This window comes from Helicoverpa armigera, chromosome 19, assembly GCF_030705265.1.
Source record: "Helicoverpa armigera isolate CAAS_96S chromosome 19, ASM3070526v1, whole genome shotgun sequence".
Taxonomy (NCBI): Eukaryota; Metazoa; Arthropoda; class Insecta; order Lepidoptera; family Noctuidae; genus Helicoverpa; species Helicoverpa armigera.
Window position 1 is genome coordinate 3,535,226 of NC_087138.1, and position 25,127 is coordinate 3,560,352.

The 25,127-nt window shown below is 36.6% G+C and overlaps 1 protein-coding gene across 8 annotated transcripts in view; it reads right to left on the minus strand.

Annotated features, from left to right (window-relative positions):
* The window catches only part of LOC110376320 (homeodomain-interacting protein kinase 2), a 110,460-nt gene that overhangs the window by 76,179 nt on the left and 9,154 nt on the right, over positions 1–25,127 (minus strand). For all 8 annotated transcript variants that reach the window (XM_064039389.1, XM_064039395.1, XM_064039392.1 and 5 more), the window contains exon 2: positions 23,433–23,627. In XM_064039389.1, the coding sequence (XP_063895459.1) occupies positions 23,433–23,624 (192 nt within the window). In that variant the 5' untranslated portion in view covers positions 23,625–23,627. The remainder of the gene's footprint in view (positions 1–23,432; positions 23,628–25,127) is intronic.

Here is a 25,127-nt window from a genome sequence, read left to right on the forward strand (position 1 = left end):
TATTTACTGAGAATTATCTCCTACATAGCATCAATGAAATACGAGATATGGCGAAACAATATCCGTTGGCTGCATACGAAGCCACATGAGCAATAAAAAAGTTATTTATTTCGACGATAACTTTATCATTTCAAGTTTTTTATAACACGAACAGTGAAATATAATTTGGCAATATTTTTCGGTGTGACAAAAACAAAATGGCGGCCAACGCTTCGGATCAACTATCATAAAGGTTCAATTTACACCGCTGAAGTTGTGACGAGATTTTTGGTCTCAAAAAGATGAAAATGAAATCGAATCCCAAACTGCCTTAAAACTAGACGTTGACGTGCCAACTTTGAAGTTCAAGCCACAGGCCGTAACGAAAAGCATCCTAAATTTAAAACTTTCCAGACAGCCGGAGATGGTGGCACATGATAAGTGTACTCCAGCACCAAGTAGGAGCGAAGAGCCACTAGCCAGAAGACGCCATTCGCCTAATAATAGTTACAGAATTTATTCTTGTCGGCCTCCAACTAAGATACGGCTCTATCTATTTTAGTTTTGGCCACGTCGCGTGATACAGTCGAAACACAAGCAATTTAGATAATGTAAAGGGTTTGGCGTAAAAATGTACGAGGAAACGTATGCATGCGCAAACATTGTGTTTCAGATATGGTGACAACGTGGGTTAATTTAAATGGATGAGTTGGCAAAATATTTGATACTCGATGATAAGGAGACTAAAAAACTATTAAGTAATTTAAAGTCTAGATTAGCTTCCCTAATCTCGTTTTATGTGACATAATAATCTGACACTTAACCTTCAGTCTATATTGCGCATTCAATATGTGAATTACATTGCGTTGCTGTCTTTGTAAGCCTCTTTGCAACCTCGAGCAACTGAACTTTAAAGTAATATACAGGTTACTTTGGAAGATGCTACTGTACAGAATGGTTGACAATTATGTGCTTTTGTCTCCCCAAATGCATAGCAATACTGTCCTAAACTTTACTATCATGCTCAGTAACTCGATTGTCCAAACTGGCTCGAAAGCACAAGCAAAATGAAGTAGCCAGTATTATTTGCCACAGACGATAATATCCATATTTAAAGCCAAAGTTAATTGGATCCAAAAATAATAACACGCCGTGTGGATTGAGTGTCAACCATCAATCATTGTGATTGACACCAGATTGAGATCTTTAAACGAATGTCAATTATTTTTGATCCTTATTGCCAAAGGGGATCGTTATGGCGTAACTCAATTATAAGCTGCATAGCTGCAGTATACTTTCTTAACTCGGTGTTTACTTAAAAATATTATGGACAAAATCATAACAAGTTTCCAGTGATCAGTTCTCTAGATTTACAAGTTAGTTTCGTTATCCAAATTAATTCCAAAGACCATCTAGCATCTATTGTTGCAGACAAATTCGATCCTGATTCTTATTTTTTAATGAGTGTAGTAAGCGTTGACGAAAATACACATTGTGCATGGGTCACGGCTTACACAGAGCTGTAAAGTACATAAATACTCAGAAAAGCTAGGTATTTAAACGCATTTACATTAGGACATACATTGAATTTAATGTACGTAACGGCAAATAGATATAGCTACGTGATTTATTTACCAATGGCCCGATTCACTTATGGCTACATTTCTAAATCGGCCTCATATGTAATATAATTACGACATTAACAATTCAATTACGATACATGTAGGTCAGCAGACATTTAATATCACATTAAATGGAATAGGTACAAACCATCTTATTATCTAGGGTTGCCAAATGGCAGGTATCTGGAAATGTGCAATTTCTATCTATCACATTAATAAACCTTTCATGGATTGCCAAAATCCAATATAATTTGAAGATTGGAAGTGTATTTTGGTAATTTAACAACACTTGATAAATAGAAACCTATCAATACCCGCAGTGTACGCATAAGCCATAACCAAAGGAAAGTAAACGCGCGATATGATTTCATAGAAAGGAAAGTATTCAAACCACAAGAACTTGTACGCAACGTGAAATTGAAGGCTGTGTTTTATTAAACAACGTATACGTAAAACACATGAAATACATTACACATAATGTTGCTAGCGCGGCAATAAAAGGTAACAGTTCTGTTAGTAATTCTTAGTTTTACGACATCTCCGGTCTAATGATACTGAAAGATTAAACATGAACACACAATTTACGACGTTACATTATAATACAAAAAAGTCACACAACCAAGTGAAGGAAAATAAAAATTAATATAGCTGAACAAAACGAACTGGCTTAGTCACAGCTTGATAGATTATCTACCCTACCAAAGTTTACACCTACGCGGGCCATGACGAATGGTGCCAGATATTTCCAACATTTCGGTGGTATCGATAAAGGCGACGAGGCACCTCGTACATATTTCAGAGAACAGCACAAAGGAATAGAATACCAGACGAAATCCGAAAATCAATTTGGGCTGGTGCGGGGCTCCTGTTCCCGGGGTGAGCCGGGAGTCACGGCCAAGGTCGGTCGCGCCATTCCCCGCCCCCCTTTCCCTGGCTCCCCCTCCCCGGCCGGGCGGCTGCGTCGATACCACGCCGCTCATTGAGCACGCACTCACACTAACATCTTATAAAGAAATTTACACGTGCCCCGCTAATGTTTCGGTAGCAACATTGGCTCGCCCAGCCTTACGGTTAAGAAACAAACAGCCCTGTAATCTCGCTTCGGTGATCGATTGAGCAACTCTATATTTAGTTGGTTCGGTTTCAAGCCTCCATTGAACTGGAAAATGCCATAGTTTATAACGTACTGAAGGGTGGCCTTTTATAACACCCACAGCTCTTGTTGCGGTAAGTTATCAATATTTTTATTATTATGACGTATCAGGCAGATACGTAAGTGATAAGAGCGTCGTTTGGTTATTACGTGTGATATATGAATGCATTTGCATGCACATGAATAATAATGAGAAAAAATACGTTTACGGCAATGATTACCATACAGAACAAGTTGAGTACACGCCCATTGCAAGGTAGGTGTCATGTCAAAGTAGGTGTGACTCAACAAAAACTAATTCAAAACACAAATCACAATGAATATGACATTGAAATTATTGGCGTTCTTTTTTGCAACTTTATCAAACTGTATTTGGACTCGAGCCAGAATAAATGAAAACTTAAAAATTTGCATAAACAATATGCTCCTGGATTTTCATGAGAAAAAGTAGGAATAAAACGAATGTTGAAGGTTTCCAAGCTGCAAGTTATCTATAAATTATTGGAGTGTATCAAGCCAAGCAACCGGCGCGCTGTCCTCCAATGGCAGTAGGCGACGTTTCATTGGAAACGGAAGCACGAAATGTTACCCAATATACATCTAGACGAGGCCGTACAATCAGGTTTCACCTTTGCCTCAATGCCTTAACTTTACAAAATGTTCAATATCTTCAATTGCAAAATCGATAAGTTGTTGGCTACATTGAGTATGCTTGTGTGGAGACAATATTCTCATACGATATGCAGGGGCGTTTGAAAAAGGACATAAAACAAGATGAGGACAGGTGTTCGGACTCGTACTAGGCATGACATATGGAAATTCCTTGATTTATGAGCGTGTAGCATCGTCGGTACCGTCTAGGGTCGAATGGAGTGCGGCAATATTTTCTGCATTGAAAGAAATATAGCTGTTCTATGACCATTAAATCATTCATTCTAAATGGATTTATAAGAAACTCTGCATAATTAAGCAATTATTTTCGCGCTCGTTAAAGTTTTTACCGCAATATTTATGCACAGACGTAATGTCAAAAAATCCTCATGCCGTCTAGCAGTTTTGAAAAAGCAAAACAAAAGAAGTCCACATTTTTGTTCCGCAGCTTAATTTCTGTGAATATTTTCAAATGCAAAGCCACTGTAATATTCCAGGGGTGGCTACATGCAAGTCGTCCGGACGTTTTTCATTGTTTCTAGAAAATAGCAGCAATAATGAGTCGCCGGGGTTGCGGCTCCCTGGGGCTCCGAAATATGCTGATGTAAACCCTTGCTGTCCCGCGTAATACGATAATCCCCCTCTCAGTTATTCTGAGACCCTGTCTGATGAAAATATGTTTAACATATTTCAGCGACATATTTTTACTTAAATTCTAGTTTAAAAGGATGTGGATTTAGTTGTATTTTTTTTGTCAACAACAGCGGGGTTTACCACTTTACTGAGTATTTAAAACAACGTTTTCCGATACCTATTCGTACTCGGAAAACCTGAACGAAGTACCTAGACGCGGCCTTGGTTATTCGGAAAAACCTGAACAAATATTTATAATTCGTGATATTATTCACTTACTTAAATGTGAATAATTCATTAATATTTAGATCATAATTTCAACTTTTAAATTGGAGATCATACTGTACGGCTCATCGAACAGTTCATTTGAGCTTCTATTTTTATTTAGCTCAGCAACTCCCGCATTGCGTGATAGGAATATAATTATCTTACTTACGAAATCTATTCGCATTTGTAACAGAAGAACACTTATCCCGAATAGACTAATCACAATATGGCTCGTAAAAAAACTTATTCCCTCCCGGACTGGCGCGTTTTCGTCGCAATATTTAAGTTAAGGAGATAAATTCATCGTTCTGGAAATCATATCATAAATTGTTCTGTGTGTAAGCTCGATCCATCATTTATTCTCCACAAGTTCGCATGCAGAGTACGGAGCACAGCTCAGAACTATGAATAAAATAGGAAAGCGCCCGAAATGCTTTGTTCGGACGTGTCTGAGAAAATGTACGGTGTATGTTTTCGCTGTTTTATTGAAAGGAGAAAGTTTTCAGAAATAATAAAACGAAAATGATATTTTGACTGACATTTGGAATTTCATATTATTTCATAAAAAGGTATGTATTGAATAAAATGCTAGGTACGCCTGGTATCTATGTGCGGTGCTCATTTACGGGTGTTGAGGGCGCGAGGCCTCTCCCACGAGCCTCCATTGAGCGACTCCCGGGCTCAGGCATCTATTTTTAGGGGCCAGGGGTGGCCCAGCCGGGAGGTCTGACGTCACGGCCCACCCCATCCCTTCGCACAGCCAAGACTAGGGAATAAACGCAATTTTCACCGAAACGATGACGGTAAAACATGTTGTAGAAAAGTGTTCTGTCTCTCTCTTTAGTACGGATAATTTTATCTAACTTCGTAATTGGTGCCTTGATTGGTTCTTTATCTTGTGTGTAATGGCCGATATGTTATATTGATAGATAAGTAATTTGTGCTGGCAAGTATAATATGCAATAACCCAACTAACGAGAAGCTATTTGGGACAGTAGTACTGTTTGTAATCATAATTTACGAACATTCAGAGTGGCCTTTAGCATTACAATTATGTACCTTCACATAAACAAATTTATCTACACAGAATGACTACAAGATAATAAAATTAAAAGTTTTGTAAGTCTTTACCAAAACATGGGACGCTAATAAAAACAAAACGTGGGCGTCAGACGAGTCAGCGGGGAGATAGATTCAGTCTGAGATGGAGAAGCTAGTCTTTATACTAAAACGAGAGAAGGGGTAATGACTGCATAGAGCTGAACAAAATACAAAGTAACGTGCTTCGTCTCCCAGCCATTCAAGTGTCAACGCCCGAATAAAACTTCAATATAGAGAGAAGCGACTAAATAGTGTAGAATTTCTGGACCGAAAACTATTAGTTGTAGTCCAAAGTAGCAGAATGCGGAACATTGGCAAACAGACCAAGGTGGTTCACGTCATTACGCGATAGCGAATTGAAGAGAACAGAGAATTTTTATTGTTATTAATAAAATCATCACAAAGTAGGTATCGCTGCCGTTTAATGCGTAAATTCGTTGGTAAACAGATTTTTCAGCTTGACGATTATAGTTTGACGTCAATGAACACGGAACTAAAATGGATCCCAGTATAGGTTGCACAGCACATGTTACAATTCACAAAGATTATATTGTTTTAGCCCTGATTCCTTACTCATCATCATTAATCCTGTGTTAACAGTAATTCATACCCTTTTTCAGGACGTCGTTTTAACGTTAAGCGAGTGTTTTTTACAACTTTACATACGGTTTTATTAGCATCTGAGTCAAAGCAAATTAGAAGAAATTTTCTTTAAAGTAGAGTAATGGAAAGTTCACCATTTTCTGAAATACTGTATTATCTGTATTTCATAAGCAGTGATTAATAGATTAGCCTCAAGTTTCCACTGAACAAGCATTCGTGTTCTATCGCATCGTTGCTACTTGATGTTTGGTTGAAAAAAGCGTTTGTGGCACATGGCGTTAACTCCCACGGTTCACAAAGACTCTGTTGAGAATCTGCCGACATGGTTTAGAAACGAAGACTGGTTTATTTACATTAGCTGTTTATAATTTACTATAATAATAGGAAGAAAACGAAAATAAGGAATACATGCTTGATACTTAGAACTAAAATTTAGGCCTTTATTTTTGAGTCTAGCTTTGGTTCAAAAAGTCTGACCACCTCTAAATTGTCTACAGACCTCAATAACGTAACCAAATATGCTTGCGCAACATTCCATAAAGGAACTAGGCAGAGTGGCCTCGTGTTACATAGACAAAGTGGAGGCCTTATAATGATTATAATCATACACAAGTTTAATTACGACGAAAACACTTCTGCACAACATTTTCGTTTACTGACCTTAATCGAAGCTAATATTGTTCTGAACTGATGGTTTGTTTACCTGTAACAAACAAAAACATGATATTTATTTCAATAATAGTGCCCTTTGGTAGAATAATACACCAATTATGAGCTTTATCCTTTACAAAAACATGTAAGTAACAATTTTTTTTTTGAGAAATGAGGTTATATTCAATGAAACACCGCTGACATTTGAATGAAACGTCTATTTGGAAATTAGTGAACCGCGTAAGAATAATAGAAACTGCAGCAGACAAGGCAATTGTTGAACTTTCCATTGTAAAGATTCTATCTACTAATAACACTTGATGGGTTTATGTTGTGGTCGAACGTTTTTCAGGCACGTCATGGTAATATGTTTTGTCACGTCACCAAAAAACTTATGTCTCTTTGAGAAGATAGACCTGTTTTCACAAATATAAAAGGATTTCAGAGTCTCAGTTTCATTAATAATAACAACATTTTATAATAGCCAAGGGCCTCGACCAACACCTCAGGAGGCTCTCGTTAGGCGGCTGGATCAAGGGACTGATTCAGAAGGCAGTACTCCTTGATACGGCACGTATTGTGAGGAGGTTTCTGTCTCTGGGACCCTAACCACCGGTACCTTGGACCCTGCGCCCGATATCGATGGCAACCTATTTTTTATATTTTTAAATGTTTTTTACTTTTATATTTAATATTTAAAAATGTAATAAATATGTGCAAGAATAAATAAATGAAAAAACAACATTTTGATTACTAATACCTAGTAAGCAAAACAACAGATAGATAACCGTAGGTACGGTCGTAATGGGTCGGTAAAATAGGTCCTTAGATGAGACCCAGCCCAATAAGCCTTTCCTAATTTGATGATTCACTTCAAGGAACACACGAGACCTATCCAAGCCGTTCCTATGGCCTTTACTAACGAGTAAATTTGTTCGAAATGTAGGCCCACCTAGATAACACTGCTCACTTATTTGGCAATATACCTCTTGTTAATGAACTTATATGTTTAATACTTTGTTGAACAACAGGGTCTAGCGTCGCAATATTTAGCGTATCAGTAGAGAAGAGAATATTTTCATGTACACTTTTATAAGACATCAAAGATAATTGAGAGAGTGGCTTTTCTTTTTCAGACAGTGTTTGTAAGCACTTTGGTGAGAATAGGGTTTAATCCAGACAAGTACAGCAACTGACTTCAGTATTTTTGAAAATTCTATAAAATTTTAAAAGATCTTAAGAAATTATAGACTGGTTGAGGTTTATTGTCGGCATTCTGCCAATGTAAAATAAATGTAAGAAACAATATATTTTGCTCAACTACGAACCGAGTAATGATGACATTAAATTCTACTTTAACTTGGACATTGCTCCCAAAGGCGTGTTCCGTGGTAAGGAAGACAAATTATATATGTATAGAACTAATTTTATTATAATGTGTGTTATAAAAACTATTCTTAGAAACACATACCTATATCATTCACAAAAATAGATGTACAACAGAATTCGCAAATTACGGATGTATGAAGTCAAGAAAATATCATAATACATGGAACAGACTATATTGGAAATGTTTAGTATACTATGATCAAGATTAGACAATACCTAAAAAAAACAAAAAGTTTTTTAATGTGGTTATTTTCTTTTAATAACAGTTCTAATTACATTTAATCCTATTTACAATTGGACAATATTTTAGCGTGCTGCATGGAATAACGCCAACATTTTGCCAATGGTGCGTTTCAAACATCGCATGTGAAGCTATGAAATAATACACATTTGTGAGCCTTGGAGCCGGCCGACGAACTCAGAAAATAGGAACGGTCACCGGCCATCACTGCTTGTACTCGAACGCAACTCGATTATAAAGTAGCATTAGTTATACGTGAGCTAACAATTGGCACTGTAAACTATAAACAAGACTTACAATACAATACTTGACTACAAAAGAAATAAGCCGTTTTTTGATCTAGCGAATCTCCTTTTCAATTCGACAATCTAGCTATGAAGTCTGTGGTAAGTACCTCGTTAGTCAAGGGTTAATGAAATACTATGCCATACGAAATATGAGGGCAATTTTAATAGGAGTTTTACCTCAAGGCCGGCCGTCAAACTTGAAGAAAAGGACAATGCTCATGAAGTATGAGAAAAAAACCCAGGCCCGGCGCAAAAGAAATGTAACTCAAAATATAGGTAGAAATAAGTAATTAAATATTACATAGGGGGCATTATCGAAATCAGTGGCTATATGTGTGAAATTGCTATTCGAATTTTAACATCTGCGGTACATTGCTACTCCAGATTTTAGAGGTAACATAATGTATTATAGTTCGGCCGTTCAGAGAATGCGTTCCTGACACCTATCAGTTAGTGACGACTAGTGATGGGCACAACATAACACTGAGTTCGTTACCGTTCCTTCAAAATGAACCGCCGCATTATTTTAAGATTATTTTCGTATTAAATTGGCGGAATCATTTGTTTCATATTTTAGTTATTTAAGTGGAAACCAAAAAAAGGTAATATTCATATAATAAAATTGTTTTATTTATTCTTTGTTACAAGTACATTGAATTGAATGTGCGTACAGAATATTAATCAGACTCCGATTTGCTTGAGGAAGTGGTGTCTTCATCATCATCTTCGCCTACATGTATAATTATATTATTATCAATAACAGAATCAATCCTGATATCTCGGTTAAACGAAAGCCGGGTAATCAAATAAAAACAGATCGAAAACACTTGAAAAACGTGGTCTATGCGCACGAAACGACAACAGACGACTGTTTTAGCGTCACAAAATGGCGGCCCATAACGCCATTTGGGGTTACCATTTTTAATCTAAGTATAAAAATGCGGTTTGGTCATAGTTTTATTTTTATATTTCATAAAAGTTATAATTAAATCTTATAGTCCATTATTTTCCAATTCTTAAAAAGAAAAACAAAACGTATTATTTTATATTATAACTGTATAAGAACAGATTACGATACTTGCCTGTTATTTTTAGCACAGCACTACAAAATATAAACCGCTGACATAACCTTGTAATAGCGCAGTATAGATTTAGAAAAATATTGTTTACCAAGTTATTTGACACTCAGTTTGGACCAAAATTATAACATTCATTGATTATTGATATAATAATGTTGTTTTAAATTTATTTCATCAATTGTTAAAACGGTAAACAATCAGCAAAAAAATTTTATCGTAACTGCAACGCCATTACAAAGTTACGTCGTCAGTTCAATCGCGATGTGTCAGGAACGCATTCTCTGAACGGCCGAACTATAGTAAATGGAACAGCAAACAAATAACAGTTGTGGTTTAAGAGTGTAGGTACATAATGACATGTTTATAGCAACTTCTCCACTATTCTACCTACTTTTACAAGATAATAGGATGATAGAACTTAAACAGGATATGAATGTACTTTTCATTTTAATAATAACGCTTAAAAGTCATCGATTCTTTATTTCTAACACGACGAGTTTCAAAAATGTTGCGGGATGCGCGAACTGTTCCTCATGTCTAGCCCACCCTAAGTAATGTAAAACGCTCATGACGCGATGACGTGGGCGCTGCAGCCTGTACTTCGGTATTGATTTATCTTTTTAGAGAAGCTTATTACTTGCCATATTACTTGTTTGTTGTTTCAGATAACACTTTAATTAAACTATAAGCCCCAGCTGCTCATGTTACCCCTTTAAAAATCAAATAGCTATTTCATACATTTAGCCATTGATTTCGATAATGCCTCCTATGCAGTATTTCATTACTTATTATTACCTATAATTTGAGTTACTTTTCGTTTGCGCCGGGCTTGGGTTTTTTTTGAGCATTCTCCTTTAAGCAATCTTCGACCTTGTATACTTTTTATGTGATATTTTTTTTTATTATCAGCCGAATAAAATACACGCTTTACCTTTGTGGCCCATACATTTGTTATGCTAATAACGTAAATCCTTTCGACTAGTATTTAGCAACATTGGTAGTGTACGAAATTCGTCCAATGCATAATAATGTGGCGTGAACACGAACGAGAATGCGAAAGTACTTCTTACAAAGGCGAAAATCTGGGAGCAAAATTGATATTTTACTTTTAGAAAAGTGTAACTTTGGAAACGGAAAAATATCCACTATTTGACTGGATGATTTCTTTCTGCTTGAAATAGCAATCAACGTAGTTAATGAACACTGAAACGATTCCTTCAATAGAAGTTGTACCAACGCTGCAACGCTCGTAAAACACTAAAGCCGAAACAATTAATTACTTGTTTATACAAACGCCAATCACACGTATGACCTCAGATTGCTGTAATTAACTGACCTGTAGTGCAATGACTCGAGGCTCAGCTTTTTCCTATTTGAATATCCGTAATTCATTTCCATTCAAGTACCGCGCGACTATTTCTGTTGGCTTTCTATCTTGACATTTAAATTTCAGGCCTTTTAGAAGGAAAACACTAAGGTCTCCAAATAACAGCTGAGGCTTTGAACGGATCTTGAATTATTAATCGTCCCACAAAGTGAAGGCAGAACCATCAATATATTCAAGCCACTTCATCTCAATGAAAAACCGTTTTGAATGTAAAGTGTTCTTGGATCTGTTATGAGGCAATTGCAGGCGTAAGGAAAATGCGAAGTTAACATTGACTTTTCCTTAAGCCTGTAATTTTTTAAGAGCCTTTTAGAAATGTTAATGCTGCGCCCGCGCAACTGGTTACAATGGACTAGATGCGAGCGAGATCTAAACTGGTACGTATCGATGTTATCGCTCCCACGATGTGACACTGTAGGAAACATCGATCACTGACTTTTACTCCAGCATAGTCATTAGCAATCGAGTCTAAACTTTATTGTTAGACATACAAGAGCCGTTATTAAACGGCTATTACTTAACTGTAGCGTTTAACATTAAACGATGTTCTACACGATTTAATCGGCGCATTGGCAAAAAGTTTTTAGAGCAATGTGTTTGGTGAAAGTAAGTTCAAACCACGGAACAATGGTGTTGTGTAATTTTGGCAAAATTTCGTGCTGTTGGAGTTAAACAGGCACTCGTTTGAGGAACAATGGTTGACGCCAACGCCAATTGTTATCTTAGGAGTGTGCAAATAGGCAAATAGTGGCGGAGTAGAGTGCAATGCACTCCGTCAATGCAGCCGCATCGTGGACATGCGTCATCTAAGTACCGGCACAGAGCACATAGATATTGTCTCTAATAAGCACCTTGTTTGAATTTGAAACGTTCTGCGACATTATTGAAGCGAAGGCCGGGATCTACTATGCAGATGTAAATCTCACATCGATTTTGTTTTGTTTGTAAAATGTTGCCATGAATATTAATACGGGAATTTAAATACATGATGAGGCTTTATATTAAGTATGTTTTGCGTTACAGTAGCTACTCGTGTTATTAATTTGAGTATGTTATTTTAAGTTGGTGGATTATATCACGATCTAGCAGCAGATAGCGGTAAGAACTTTTCCGTCTAAAACCTTCAAGTAACCAATCAAAACCTTAATCGATAAACAATTACTGTTTAAAAAGAAACTTGGTGTTTAAGATCGAAATGACTTTATAAAGCTACCTAGAGAAATCGCTTTTTACGACCACTTAAACTAGAGAGCCGTCGAATTAATTAAGGTTTTATTAGGGCCTACAATAAATGTCAAATAAACTGACGTAATGAGACAGTAGGAGGCCAAATCTACGGGTGGTAAATTTTATATACTATGGCATTTTGTTTTGGGAAAAGGTATTTTATAAACAGGTGTGTTTCACAGACTTTATGAAGAGAATGATTAAGCGGTAAGAACTTGATATATTGCTTCTCTAAATTATGGTAAATTTTGGCCAAAATCAACTCAATAAGCCGTATTTGTTAACGTGCCGTAATGATAATGTTGCCATGCAAAACTGGGCATCTATATTTAAGCTACCAACTTAAAGTTTAAAAACAACACTTACAACATTGACTACGATGTTTCTAACACATGAAAACTGCCATAATTGGTCAGAAATAACGAAAAAAAACTTTCTCTACATAGCGAGTAGGTCTAACACATAGAACCTGCTTGTATATTGTTATTGACATTACGGTCTACATTTACACAATAGATAACATAGCGTTGTCTACCAATAGCATACAAATGAACGACAAACGGTCCCATACAGATGTGAGGGCCGACATACATGCATACAATGCTACAGACACACAGGGTTGCCAGTATTAAATGCCTGAAAAAATGCACAAAGAGTTTCTCAAAAGTATTTGATACACCATTTCTAGTGAATTCCCTGTCTAAGGATTCAATAGCATTCCTTGTAAATATACGATCATTCATACATCGTGATGGAATGTCACGAATTCTTTACCACTGTCTAGGACTTAGCTAGAGCCTAGCTCATTGTCAAATGAATAAGAAAAGTATCTACAGGACAATCTTTGAAGAAAAGTTGGTAAAGCTCTAGACAAAACATAAGAGAAAAATTGACCGATTATTAAGATCGTCAATTGTTTCAGAATCACAGCTGTAAATACCAATATTGTATTCATTTATATTGAACCGACTACTAGAACAAAGAAGATATACAAATTACTAACGTTAGCAACCCTAGTTACAATGTACACAAGCAATAGCGTCATTGTAACCATGTGACACACGAAGCCATCATTGGAAAGAGCGCACAAAGTCAATTTATAACCAGCGACTGTGTAACCGAGTGCAATTTCACCTATCAACACCCTAAGGAAATGATGGAAGATAATACGATGTACTTTATGACCAACGAACATGTCAAGTTGAATCTGTACTTTATTTGCTAGAAGTTTCGAATCTAGGGTCAATTTTATCCATATTTGCACGTTCTATACAATTTACGGATAAACAGTGGTTTTGGACACGAGCTCGATAGAAGACCGGTGAAAAGGTTAGGTAAGCAAAACAAATTATTTCTTATTTATTGAAACAGGTAATTAGAAATGCAAAAAGTGCTTTAAAAATTGAAGATGTAGTAACAAATAGCGAAGCAGTGACCGCTTAGTTGGTTATTCTATGAAATGAACCGTTCAACCAAAATTAAGTTCCTGTAATGTAACCACAACCACAAATACAACACAGCTGTAGCATCGCATGCGGTTGAAAAATATGTTTACTGCAATACTTCTGATTAAACTATATCAGAAAGATAGCCAAGATTGACGGGTTTTGCTCAAATGATATCAGCGTCTAAAATATATATATCGAAAACTTATGGAAATCATTTTGAGACTACCTAGATGTTTTTGTAGTTGGATCTTTCTATCGTTTATTTGGTTTATTTATAAAGTTTTTCTAGATATTATTACGTAATAATCTAAGACTACACTGATTTAAATCAGGCCAAAAATAAGATAAAATATAATCTTCATCAGCCTTTTTATCGTCCCACTGTTTGGCACAGGCCTCCTTTCACACAGAGAAGGATTAAGCGTTAATCTTAAGTACCTATATTAAAAAAAAGTTTAATTGGATATGCAACAGGCATTCAAAATTGAATACAACAATTAATTAACAACATAACAGGATAAGAGCGTCGTCGGCTGGATGTTTATACATTATCTCACGACGGTCGAGTATGGACGTCAAAACATCCCGTAACGTCGATCATAAGTATACTTGTGGAGTATCAATCATGAGAATGTGCCCCATACTTGGTTCAACTGATTTCCAATAAAGAACTTTCTGTTGTGACCATCGAGGTTCAATTTACTTTGGCAAAGCGAACAGTCTCTGTAGAATCTGAAGATACGTACTTCCAAAATATTTGATATATCTGCAGTGTAGGTCTCAAATATTGAATCTCATCCCTGTGCGAATATTAGCAGTTCAGGCGTGTTTAATTAACAAACATCCAAACTTTCACATTAATTATAATGCTAATTTCTAGGAAACAGGAAGGAAGCAACGCTTCATTGCGTGGTTTTTCTGGTTCTAAATAAAAAATCTATTAGACACAGACCGCTGGTATGGATTATTCTTAGTTCGATTCGATCGTAAAACCTCTGGTCGCCTCTAAATATCAAACAGCCAAGGAATGTGTTTAGAATAGAAGCAGCCCAAAACTGTGGTTATCGCCTAAACTCTAAACAAACATCGGATGCTGTACACACAAAAGTGTTGCAAGTACCGAGTTTCTTAATAAAGCCATTTACAAACACGCTAGCTCTGGAGGACATACCAAAATGGTTGCCGTGCAGCTTGAAGGAAAAATAAAACACTATCTAGTGATCTAGGACCTAGATTGCGCATTATAGTCACGAGCTAAGTTCTCTAGCCTCAGTACAGTGAAATAAAAAATTCATTTTTTTTATGATAGAATATTAAGAATATTCATTACTTAGTTTCAAATGTATCTGGTGAACCGACGAATAGATCCGACCAGTTATATTTTATCACCTCGGGAGTAGATTTGAGTGAGATTAGAACTAGACCAGTTCATTTTAACGTTCTATTCAAATGGAAATACTTTACGACTCAATACAGCACTTAAGTGCAATAGTGGCTCGTAAAAGTACCTATTTAGTAAACTGCAACGTTTTCTAAAACCTTGAGATTGTGGTGCCAATGTTAATGGTGACGGTTATAGGATACGTGGAAACGTACTTTTAATATAGTTCAGTATTGTTATGTAGGTGATAGGAATGAAGATGTCTGGACTCTGGTGGCGTCATGTCAGACATCTGTTCAGGTAGAAATCATAAAATTCTGAGTGACTTAATAACATTTTTAATTCTTAATGATGCTAAATCATTTACACGTCACTGCTGGTATGGCTAATAACCCTGTTTTTCATGAGAGTTACTCTGCGAAGATCCGACCGCAGCTCAACACACTGCGCAGTAGAATAATGTTTTCATGAGAACAAACCCGATGAGATCATAATGAAAGATAATTTTATATGCCATGTTTAATTAGACGTACTCTCGTGGAATGTTACTTGAATTTTCATTGTAATTAAGGCTTGTAATCTGTGAAAACGGAGCTATGGAGTTTTTTAATTAGCCACAATCATTCCTGAAGGTCGCTCGCCATGGTTATTATTTCATGAATAATATTGTTGTTCCACTTCTTTGTGGTTCGTAGCATTGACGAATGAGGTTTGAATTTATTAAGCGCATATTATTGCACTAGACTAACGTCTGTTACACGATACAACAAGGCAGATGTTTACCAAGGGCTTCATTCAATATCGATATCACACCTTCATGATGTAATTATGTTTCCTCCACGTAGCTAGGTCCACGTAATATGGTATCGATGAGAGGGTCCGCAAATCAGTGGCGCAGAACTAGGTGAGCTTTTTTTTTTATTTGTGTAAAGTGCGTTTTTTGCTTGTCCCCCGGATTTGACCTAATTTCATTGTTAAACCCATTGACTATTTGAGTTTTTAAAGATACTGGACCAAAGAATATACATTTAATTTTAATTTATTATATTAGTTTCTGTTCTAATTATTCATTATTTTGTTTTAACAGCATTTAAATAAACAGGAGTAGGCTTTTTTTGCTTGTCCCCAGCTAAATTCGTATGATTGGATCAAGAATATTTCGCGATTTTTCTACGGACGATATACTTTTTTTAAGGGGTTTAGTTTCTAAATGTCATCATTTAATAATATTCATCAATTCATTTGTAATATTCTGGCTTATTTACATAAAAAACGTATAAAACTACGATGATGAAATTTTGATCCATCCTGAACATTCAGTATTGTGACCGCATTTTATAGTACTTTAAGCCACAATTTTTGGGTCCTAATACTTTGAAACAGGCACTATTTAGACATACTACTGGTTTTTGCTTTACTTTACTATTAAAGTCAAAAGGATTTTGAGGAACGTAGACGTTTTGTTGCTGGCTCCGTACAAGAACGGAATTTATGTTCAGATTTGTGTTTGAATTTTACTACAGGGTAACCAAATATTAGGATTGCTGTTTATTTCTAGAAACCGCCATTTCTTTAAGTTACTGTTTAAAATGACATCAAATGGAAAAGAACTACAAATAATTATTTATATATTTTTTTTAATCGGCAAGTATGAAAATGTGACTTCCGTTTTGTGACCAAATCTATGGTCACATACGGGCTGAGCTCAAAGTCACAACATGACTGATCCTATAAAATTAAGTTTACATGGAAACAGTGATGTTGTTTCAGAAATTCAGAATAATAGTTTTCTGTGGGGATCAATTTTATTTTATTCATGTTTACGATCTTTATGTAAACGAGGTACAATATTTTTTTGTTATTATTTGTTCCATTATTGAAAAGATATAGTATTTCTTGATTATTATTAAATGTTGATCTGGAATATTACATAATTATAATAATAGCGTCCATGTAGATGAAGCTTTATACTTTTCAGACGTTCAGTTGCGTGACTGTCCCTGTGTTCTATTTGAAACAAAAAAATATTTAAAATTCTTTATAAAATACTGTTTTGTTCTGTTTTCGCTCGATGGACAGGAATTTAATTTTGATTCATAACTAGGGATCACTGCAGAAATATATTTTTATTATAGCTTAATATTTTAAAAATTAATATCCGATGTGCATCAAAAGTCACATAATTGAAATTGAAGTTTGATTTTTGTTATAAAACGTTCAAAGAATTGTCGTGTATTGTGTTTTTTCCTTTTGACAAGATTGTTTTCTTTAATTAGTAATAAAAATATTAATAATATTTTGTGTAGTTTTTTGTTAATATCATACTCAATAGAGTCACATTCTGGAAGTGATCACGTAGCTTTTTCCATTATGTATTCGGATATTTATTATTCTAGCTATATTTTTGGCGTTCCAACTTAATTTTCGTTAATTTCAATCTATACACTATAAGTACATAAAAAGTTGCCATAAATTAGACTTTTTTAAAAAAGCTAAGTTTTATACATGTTGACACAAATAAAAAAAAAAGCTCAGGTACCAATCGCGGGCACAGCGCAACACTACTGTCATATTAGTCAATAGGTAGGCCATTCGCAAGCTAACGACACACTTGGAAGCCAGTCGTGAATGTATCGATTGACATCGATGGAAACGGAGCCGGGTCGGTGTCTGTCTACCTTGGGAATGGACCCTAACATGCTAACATTAGCTATACCCGTACTGTTACACTGCACCGGGCAAATTGATGGTTTTCATTTGACGGGGTCGCACGAACAAGCACAAAAGCTATATCAGAACCGACCGTGAAAGTTAACGTTTCTGACCCGGAGATACAATATCCTACAGTGCATGGAGGTGAAAGTTTGTGACACTGACTAATCGATGTGACATAGAGCTGGGCCGCTTTAGTGGTTTTATAGCATGGCAAAACAGAAAAACTTTGCCGACTGCCAGTTCTGCTTTCAATTATACCAGAACAGTTTATGCGTGAAAGCAATTTCGAGGATAAACCGGTCCCGACAGGCGAAATGGGCAGAGTGAGTTTTGATAAGACGAGATTACCAGGCGCGAATGATCGGCATGGAGCTATCGACTTTGGCAATGTCGTCGTCGGTATGGCAACAGCGCGGGTGTTACGTAACGCGAGGGACGAGGGGAGAGAGCGGCATCGGGTTACTGACCTGTATGGTCCGTCGGTGCCAATTCGCCCATCACATCACATCACGAAATCTTCATTGCACAAACACGATGCAACGCCGACTTGTGAACAAAAACAAGCGATCCTTCGCGCTGAATTTGCAAATGATGTCAAGGCGTATAATGTTCCCTCGGCTTATGTACATTGTGCATACAACCACGCACCGATAAGAGTTTTTATGAAGGCGACGTTATGTAGTCAGATAAAAGTAGTCAAGTAAGTATCAGTATATGTAGGCATATACTGTAAGTAACAATTCGCAGAAGAAACATATTCGTTAGTCATTTCTTCAAATTAACAACTTCTTCGTCTTACTAGGAAAATATATTTTCATCGTTATAACGCGAACACGTTCGTCTGTTAACGGAACCTTGACTTTTCCAATTAAAAACAGAATAAACAGGAAACGCGAGCAGAATAATACAAGATTGTTAGAGTCCGTCGCAACATCCGGGAGTTACCGTCCTCCGTCGTTTTCCCACCTCAGAGTAAAGTAATGCGCAAGAGCAAGAGATGCGTAGCTTTTTTTTAAACGCAACCATCCGCAAAATCGCCACTTGAGGTCTGCCGAGTGGCAACGTCGCGCTGACAATAAGATAATCGTGACATTCAAGTGTCGGACCCATTTATTTATTATTCGTGTTGGCGACCGCCAGGAACACTGCAAAATCAAGTACTTGCATTCACCAGAAATTGCATCAAGTTTAGGGAGCAAAATCAGACATCCGATAACGTTCTACCAGGTATTCATCAACAAGAGCCCCCAGTTTATCTTGGCAATCTTGCCGGCCGTTCAGTTGAGTTGACACATCAAAAACAAGATTTGGTACTGCGGCTCAATTTTTGTTACTGGTAAAAAGTGGTCATGCCGCTGCGGGCCTCGGTAAGCAACCATCATCGCGATGCCAAATTTGGCACAAGCACGACTTGGCAACGTCGTACCAGCCGCTTGCTAAATGCACGTCGCTACTTTGCTCCACGTAAACAAACAGTATTGCGTCACACATCTATATATACAAAATTATACCCAATCAACAACAGAGTCCTAAATGGAACAATAAAACTTTATAGTTCTGATTAATTTGATATTCACGAAAGATGATATGTAAAAAAATCATTTGAGACTGGAAATATCAGTCCAAATTGATTTTCAATAAAGCAAACACGATGGTTTCGTTTCCTACATAAATATGCTAATTACGAATAAGCTGCGCCATTCGAACAGTGACCCCGTTTAAGCACATATAGGCTTCAGTATTAACTTGCAAATTACAGTATAAAAATCATAGAATTAAGACTGTTTATTTCTCTATCGTTGGACATTAAATGAATTTTTGAAAGGCACAAGTCCAGCGTGACATTTTCTCCCCAGTTAAGTCCCTGTTGTATTCCCGGCGGCTCACGTTGTGCCATCACGAGGCCTCGGCTCCCATCCACGTGCCGGCTTACGCAAACATTTATATTATTTTTCACCTCGGAAGTTTTTCAGTTTAAAACAAAATTGATTGGTCATTAAAATCTACTTCGACACTCACGCAAATTGAATTGTTCATGAGCTATTCATTAAATAACTTAATTAGTGAAGTTTCGGCGAAACTGCATTTGAAAAAGGCTACTTGGTAATTTTGTCATTCAAGTAGCACCTTCCTGAATTTTTGTTGCATATAATCGCCAGTTGAGAATTCATTGTTTGGCAACACGCAAATCGCGTGTGATCACATGACAGAATGAAATGAGACTCAATGTGGGTCGCTGACAAAGATGCATTGGCTAAACAAAAGCTATTTGACTTTTGCAGCAAATTGAGAACGGCAATTTGCACCAAGTTTCGTAAGTCGATCTAACATACATACCTATGTGGTTTGCGTCATGGTTTAACTTTCGCGTTTAAGGACCTTTAAGGGTCCATATTTTTTTAAAGTTTCAGATACAAAAACTGAAAGGCAAAGTGAACAGAACGGTTTGCTTCTGTGCACATAAGGTTAAATACACAATAAAGGACTGCGGCCAATTTCGGTGTGTTCGTGTAACCAGCCGCATGTCGGGCGTTACTTTCAAAAGTGCCCCAGATGTTGATTAACGGTAAAAAGACCATCTCGCGACAGATGCGCTACTGCATATTGTGGAAGTCGTTATTCGCAAGGGGGGTGTTTTAAAATTATCGCCGGCTGTTTTGGAATATCATTAAAGTTCGAATTGTTCTCTCACAGAATGCGCCATTTAAATCTCTCCGGTATATATGACGTATGGAAAGATCCAAGGTTAACTACCATAGGCTTTCTTTAGAATAACCATCAATACCCAATTGAGGTGTATTTAAATATTTAATTATATGTGAGGTAATATTGAGAAAACCATTTATTAACGAAGGCTACTTGTTTCCTTTCATACAGTTAATAAGGTCCAGCAAGTTTGTTCATGTAACAGCAAATATAGCGAATTGCTCCTGGGAAATCATTTGAGCCTTACAGCATTGCTTCAAAACTAAGTAAAGTTAACAACTTCAGAAAACTATGATAAAACTTTATTATACTTCTGGAAGCCAGTTACATTCAGCCAAATTGTTACCTTGAGTAACACCAGACCACCCAACTCAAACAATTACTTCGCCAAAAGTATTTGGCATACGTCTACAAGTACGAATATCAGTGATTTTAGATTCCAGAATCGAATCGTTGTTGCCATCAATTTACATGAAAATACGTATGGTTCTCCGCACCCTCTTCTGTAGAGCGAGTGTTGACTTGATTACATATTCATCAGATGGTCACCGCGTCACGGAAAATTAACTTCGCATAACTCCTTCATGTGACAATCCTGTTTGTACCGTCTTATATCAATTTTCATATCATATTCCGCGAAGACGGCGAGTGGAATATCAGATATGCTATCTTAAATCATATGTTACACATTCTTGTTATGAACTAAATCGGTGACGCCGAAATAAAATCGTTTAGTGATAAAAATGTTATGAATAATTTAGTCAACAGGATTAGCTCTACACTGTTCAAGTGACAACCTTTTGTTAAAATGTTTTTCTGTTCAAAATGTTGTTTGAGTAAAAAGTATCCCACCCAAAACAAAAATGTGAAAGACTGCCAAGTTCGATAATATGGGAATGCTTCGCCTATAAAAGAAGTGAGATCTGAATAAGTACCAAGTTCCATACACATACCTCAGTTAAAAATAGTTACTTTTTAATGATGCTACTTGGCAAGTTTTCACACACCTTGATATAAAGCTACTAAACGCAATGAATCAAGTATTTAATTTTCTATTAAAACTTGCCAAGTAACATCAAAAGTAACTATTTTTAACTGAGGTATGTGTATGGAACTTGGTACTTATTCAGATCTCACTTCTTTTATAGGCGAAGCATTCCCATATTATCGAACTTGGCAGTCTTTCACATTTTTGTTTTGGGTGGGATTTCATTTATTTTTGTGAGGTTGTTTATTTTATTTTTTTCTTATGATATATTAGTTAAGGAAATGTCTCATTTATACTATCTTTCAGATTTTTGAATATGCACTATGCTTCTTACAAAGAAATGAACTAGATTAACTAAATGGACTAGATTTACCAACTGACACGACATGTTATCATTATATTATGTTCGTGGATCAAAGTTACACATTCGTTATTTTCGAAAGTGACTCACACTTGACCGTTTTCAGATTTTTACTTTACTTTGACTAAATACAAACCTTTGTAACGAATTTCAGATCGGTACGATCATTCGAAGATATATTATATAAATTAGTTCATTTTAGTTCCTTAGGGGGGGGGGGGGTTATTTTGAAACCGACTCACACTTGGCCATTTTCAGATTTTTCCCTTTACCTTGACATAAAGACCTACCTCCATGCCAAATTTCAAGTCAATACGACCATTGGAAGTGGTCTAGGTTTTTGATGAGTGAGTCAGTCAGTGAGTGTATAGTAAAAATAGCGATTTTCTGACGTCAATATCTCAAGACCTACAATAGGTATATTAATGAAATTTTGTATTTTAGATAAGTGAGGGGGTCTCAACAGATACTAGAAATTTGATGTGCGTAAATAAAATAGGTTTTGAGTTATAGGGGGGTCGAATTTGGCCCGAAATGGTTCGTGTAATATAACCCACGGCCGGTGTGTCGCTTTTTTTGCTCGAACTTGGCGGACACACTGCCGTGTGTCTAGATTTCAGGTAATAAAATATTTATAGAGTCTGTAATAAATGGTGATATGTATGTAGATTTGCTGTCGGCGAAAAAGGCCTGTTTGTTTCGACCCGTCCATCGGATTTACATTTTATCAGTTAATCTTCTGTATCCCAAAGATAAATCTGACTGAAATGGAAGGTCCCCATAGAGAAAGCTATTCTGTGAGGATATTGAGATTTAGGTGTTCAGACGATGTTAACTTATTCGTCTTTTGTTTGTTAGGTATGGCAAATCATGTCAGCTAAGAAAATCGGCGGATTCTTTTTCGACAAAATGTAAAAAAATGCTTTTTTTTCTTCTATTTCTACCAAATCGATAAAACCAGTTGTTTATCAGTAACTGGTAGAGGTGACTGTGAGCACTGGTTAATGTTTTTATATGGAAATGTTGAAATAAAACTGGTAACCTTTTCTACGCAATATTATGAGTATTACAATATGTGGAATTTTCCGTGAATCGAAATCGGCGCTGTAGTGTAGAAAGTGTTAATTCTTTGCTTTCCCGTCACGTTATGTTCTCACATTTTCCCCAAGACAAAGAGAGTGCCAAAGAGACATTTTGTTTACGACGGAAAAAAACTTCAGATTAAGCCAGTCGATTACATTTGTAGCGTTTATTTAAGTCTACTCGCGTCTTGCGAGTAAAAATAACTTAGTTGTATGAGTAAATAACAAATTGATATGATTCTAATTAGGGAGCAATTTATTTCGACTCCGTTGCATTTGTTAGGAAAATGACAAAAACAATCATAATACCTGCATTTTGAGGAAAAGGAACTCAACAAAATATTAAAGCTGGTTATTTCATGGCTACACGATTGGCCATAATTTTTTTTTTGAATTAAATAAAGTAAGTAAGTAACGGAAAATTTTGCAATCACAATTCCAAAGATAATTAACTAATTACAATCAGTTCGCGTATTCTCACCTTGTAGCCGCTGTTGTCAATGTGTGCGTGTGGTATTCCGTTATGTTGTTGCGTTTGTGTGGGGCTCAGTAGGCGGCGCTTCTTAGCTGGTTGCTGAAAGGCCGGCGATGCTGCCGGGCGGTACTCTGGCTGCGGGCACGAGGGCTGACTGCTGTGGTATTGCGACGCCGGCTCCGGGAACATGACATGCATTCCCTACCAACAAATTAAAATCATACGTTAAACATACACACGAAAAGAACCTTACTTAGAACTATTGTGAGACATGACACGGTACAAAGACGCTTCAAAAACCATTAGCGATGACATTTATTAAATTCAGATAATGAAACCTCAATATTTAAAGTCAAGCGACCAGAAATTAAAGACGCCGCTCGAGACACCGGCGCAATTTTAATATTTTTCGGCTTTCACAGCCAAGTAATTTCGCAGAAAGCGTCGTAAAAATCGAGTTTTCATTTGCTAAGAGCCACCATTACCGTGAAGCATGTCTCCGTTCCGTGAAGGCGACCCGTAAAGGCCTCGACGTGGAAACCCGCGCGACTTGCCTAACACGAGAAGGCATACTCATTAACAAATTGAGGAGCCTTTCCTAAACATGAAACTTAAGTCGAGGACATTAAGCGTAACGATGATAACATCTTTCCTTAGATCACCGCCATTAACCTACTCGTCTATCATTTGTAAGATACTTAATTTGAGCTAACACCAAAGAAATATGAGTTGAGCAAAACAATCTAGATTTACAATGAAACCCGATTCTCCTTGAACAGTCCGTGAAATCCGCTTATTATAATAAAATCTCAGACGTAGCTTACAAGGTTTCCCTAAGCATTAAGCAATGGTTGGTGGGTATTACATTAGCGTTACGTTTTCTGTATTGTTTCCTTTTAGATCAAGGCACGCAAAAAATGAGAGCGTTAAACTTAGGTTTTTTTCTTCAAAAGTTAGTTTATTCAAATGAATAGTCATGAAGATGGTGCGGACTTCTAAGTTCACACGGTCCCAGCTATCTAGCCGAGCTAAGTGGCCAGGGAACACGCGGCAAAACAGATTTAGCATTTGTTAATTAAACTTGTAACTTGGAAACTCGTTACGAGAGCGCTTAAACTTTAATATTGAGTAGAAAATTGCTGACGGATAAAATGTATCTTTGACTGCGTTTGCAATCTGCTAGTTATTAGATTTCCAGCAGTTGCATGGATAACCTCAGGAATCGAAGATGCAGAAAAAGAAACTAGGACTTTCAAAGTAGCCAAGTTTACTTTATGCCGGATGTCTGGTCGTGAAATCTTAGGAATTTCATGACGTTTTCCGCGGCACTATATCATAATTTGGCATCAACGAAACTTGATAGTGTATCGTTTAAAACGACGCTTATTATATTTTAACTGATAATTTAAATGTCATTCAAGTCAAACCAAACTGCGTCAGAACATTCGTTTATAACTTTCATAAATACAAACCTAGAACCAACATTAGAATCATAGTTAAAAGGGTTAGTTGCGTGACTGTAAAAACTGAACTTCCGAATCTACAATCGTATTAACCTTTTACTAGGCGGGTCGAAATTTCCATACTAATTGTTCGCCACTTCCATAGTCGGGAGTTTGCTGTCCTCGATTCTAAGGGCATCCTTTCACAATCCGCTTACAAACTTTAAAATAAACTTTAACGTGTAAGACATACAGTAGG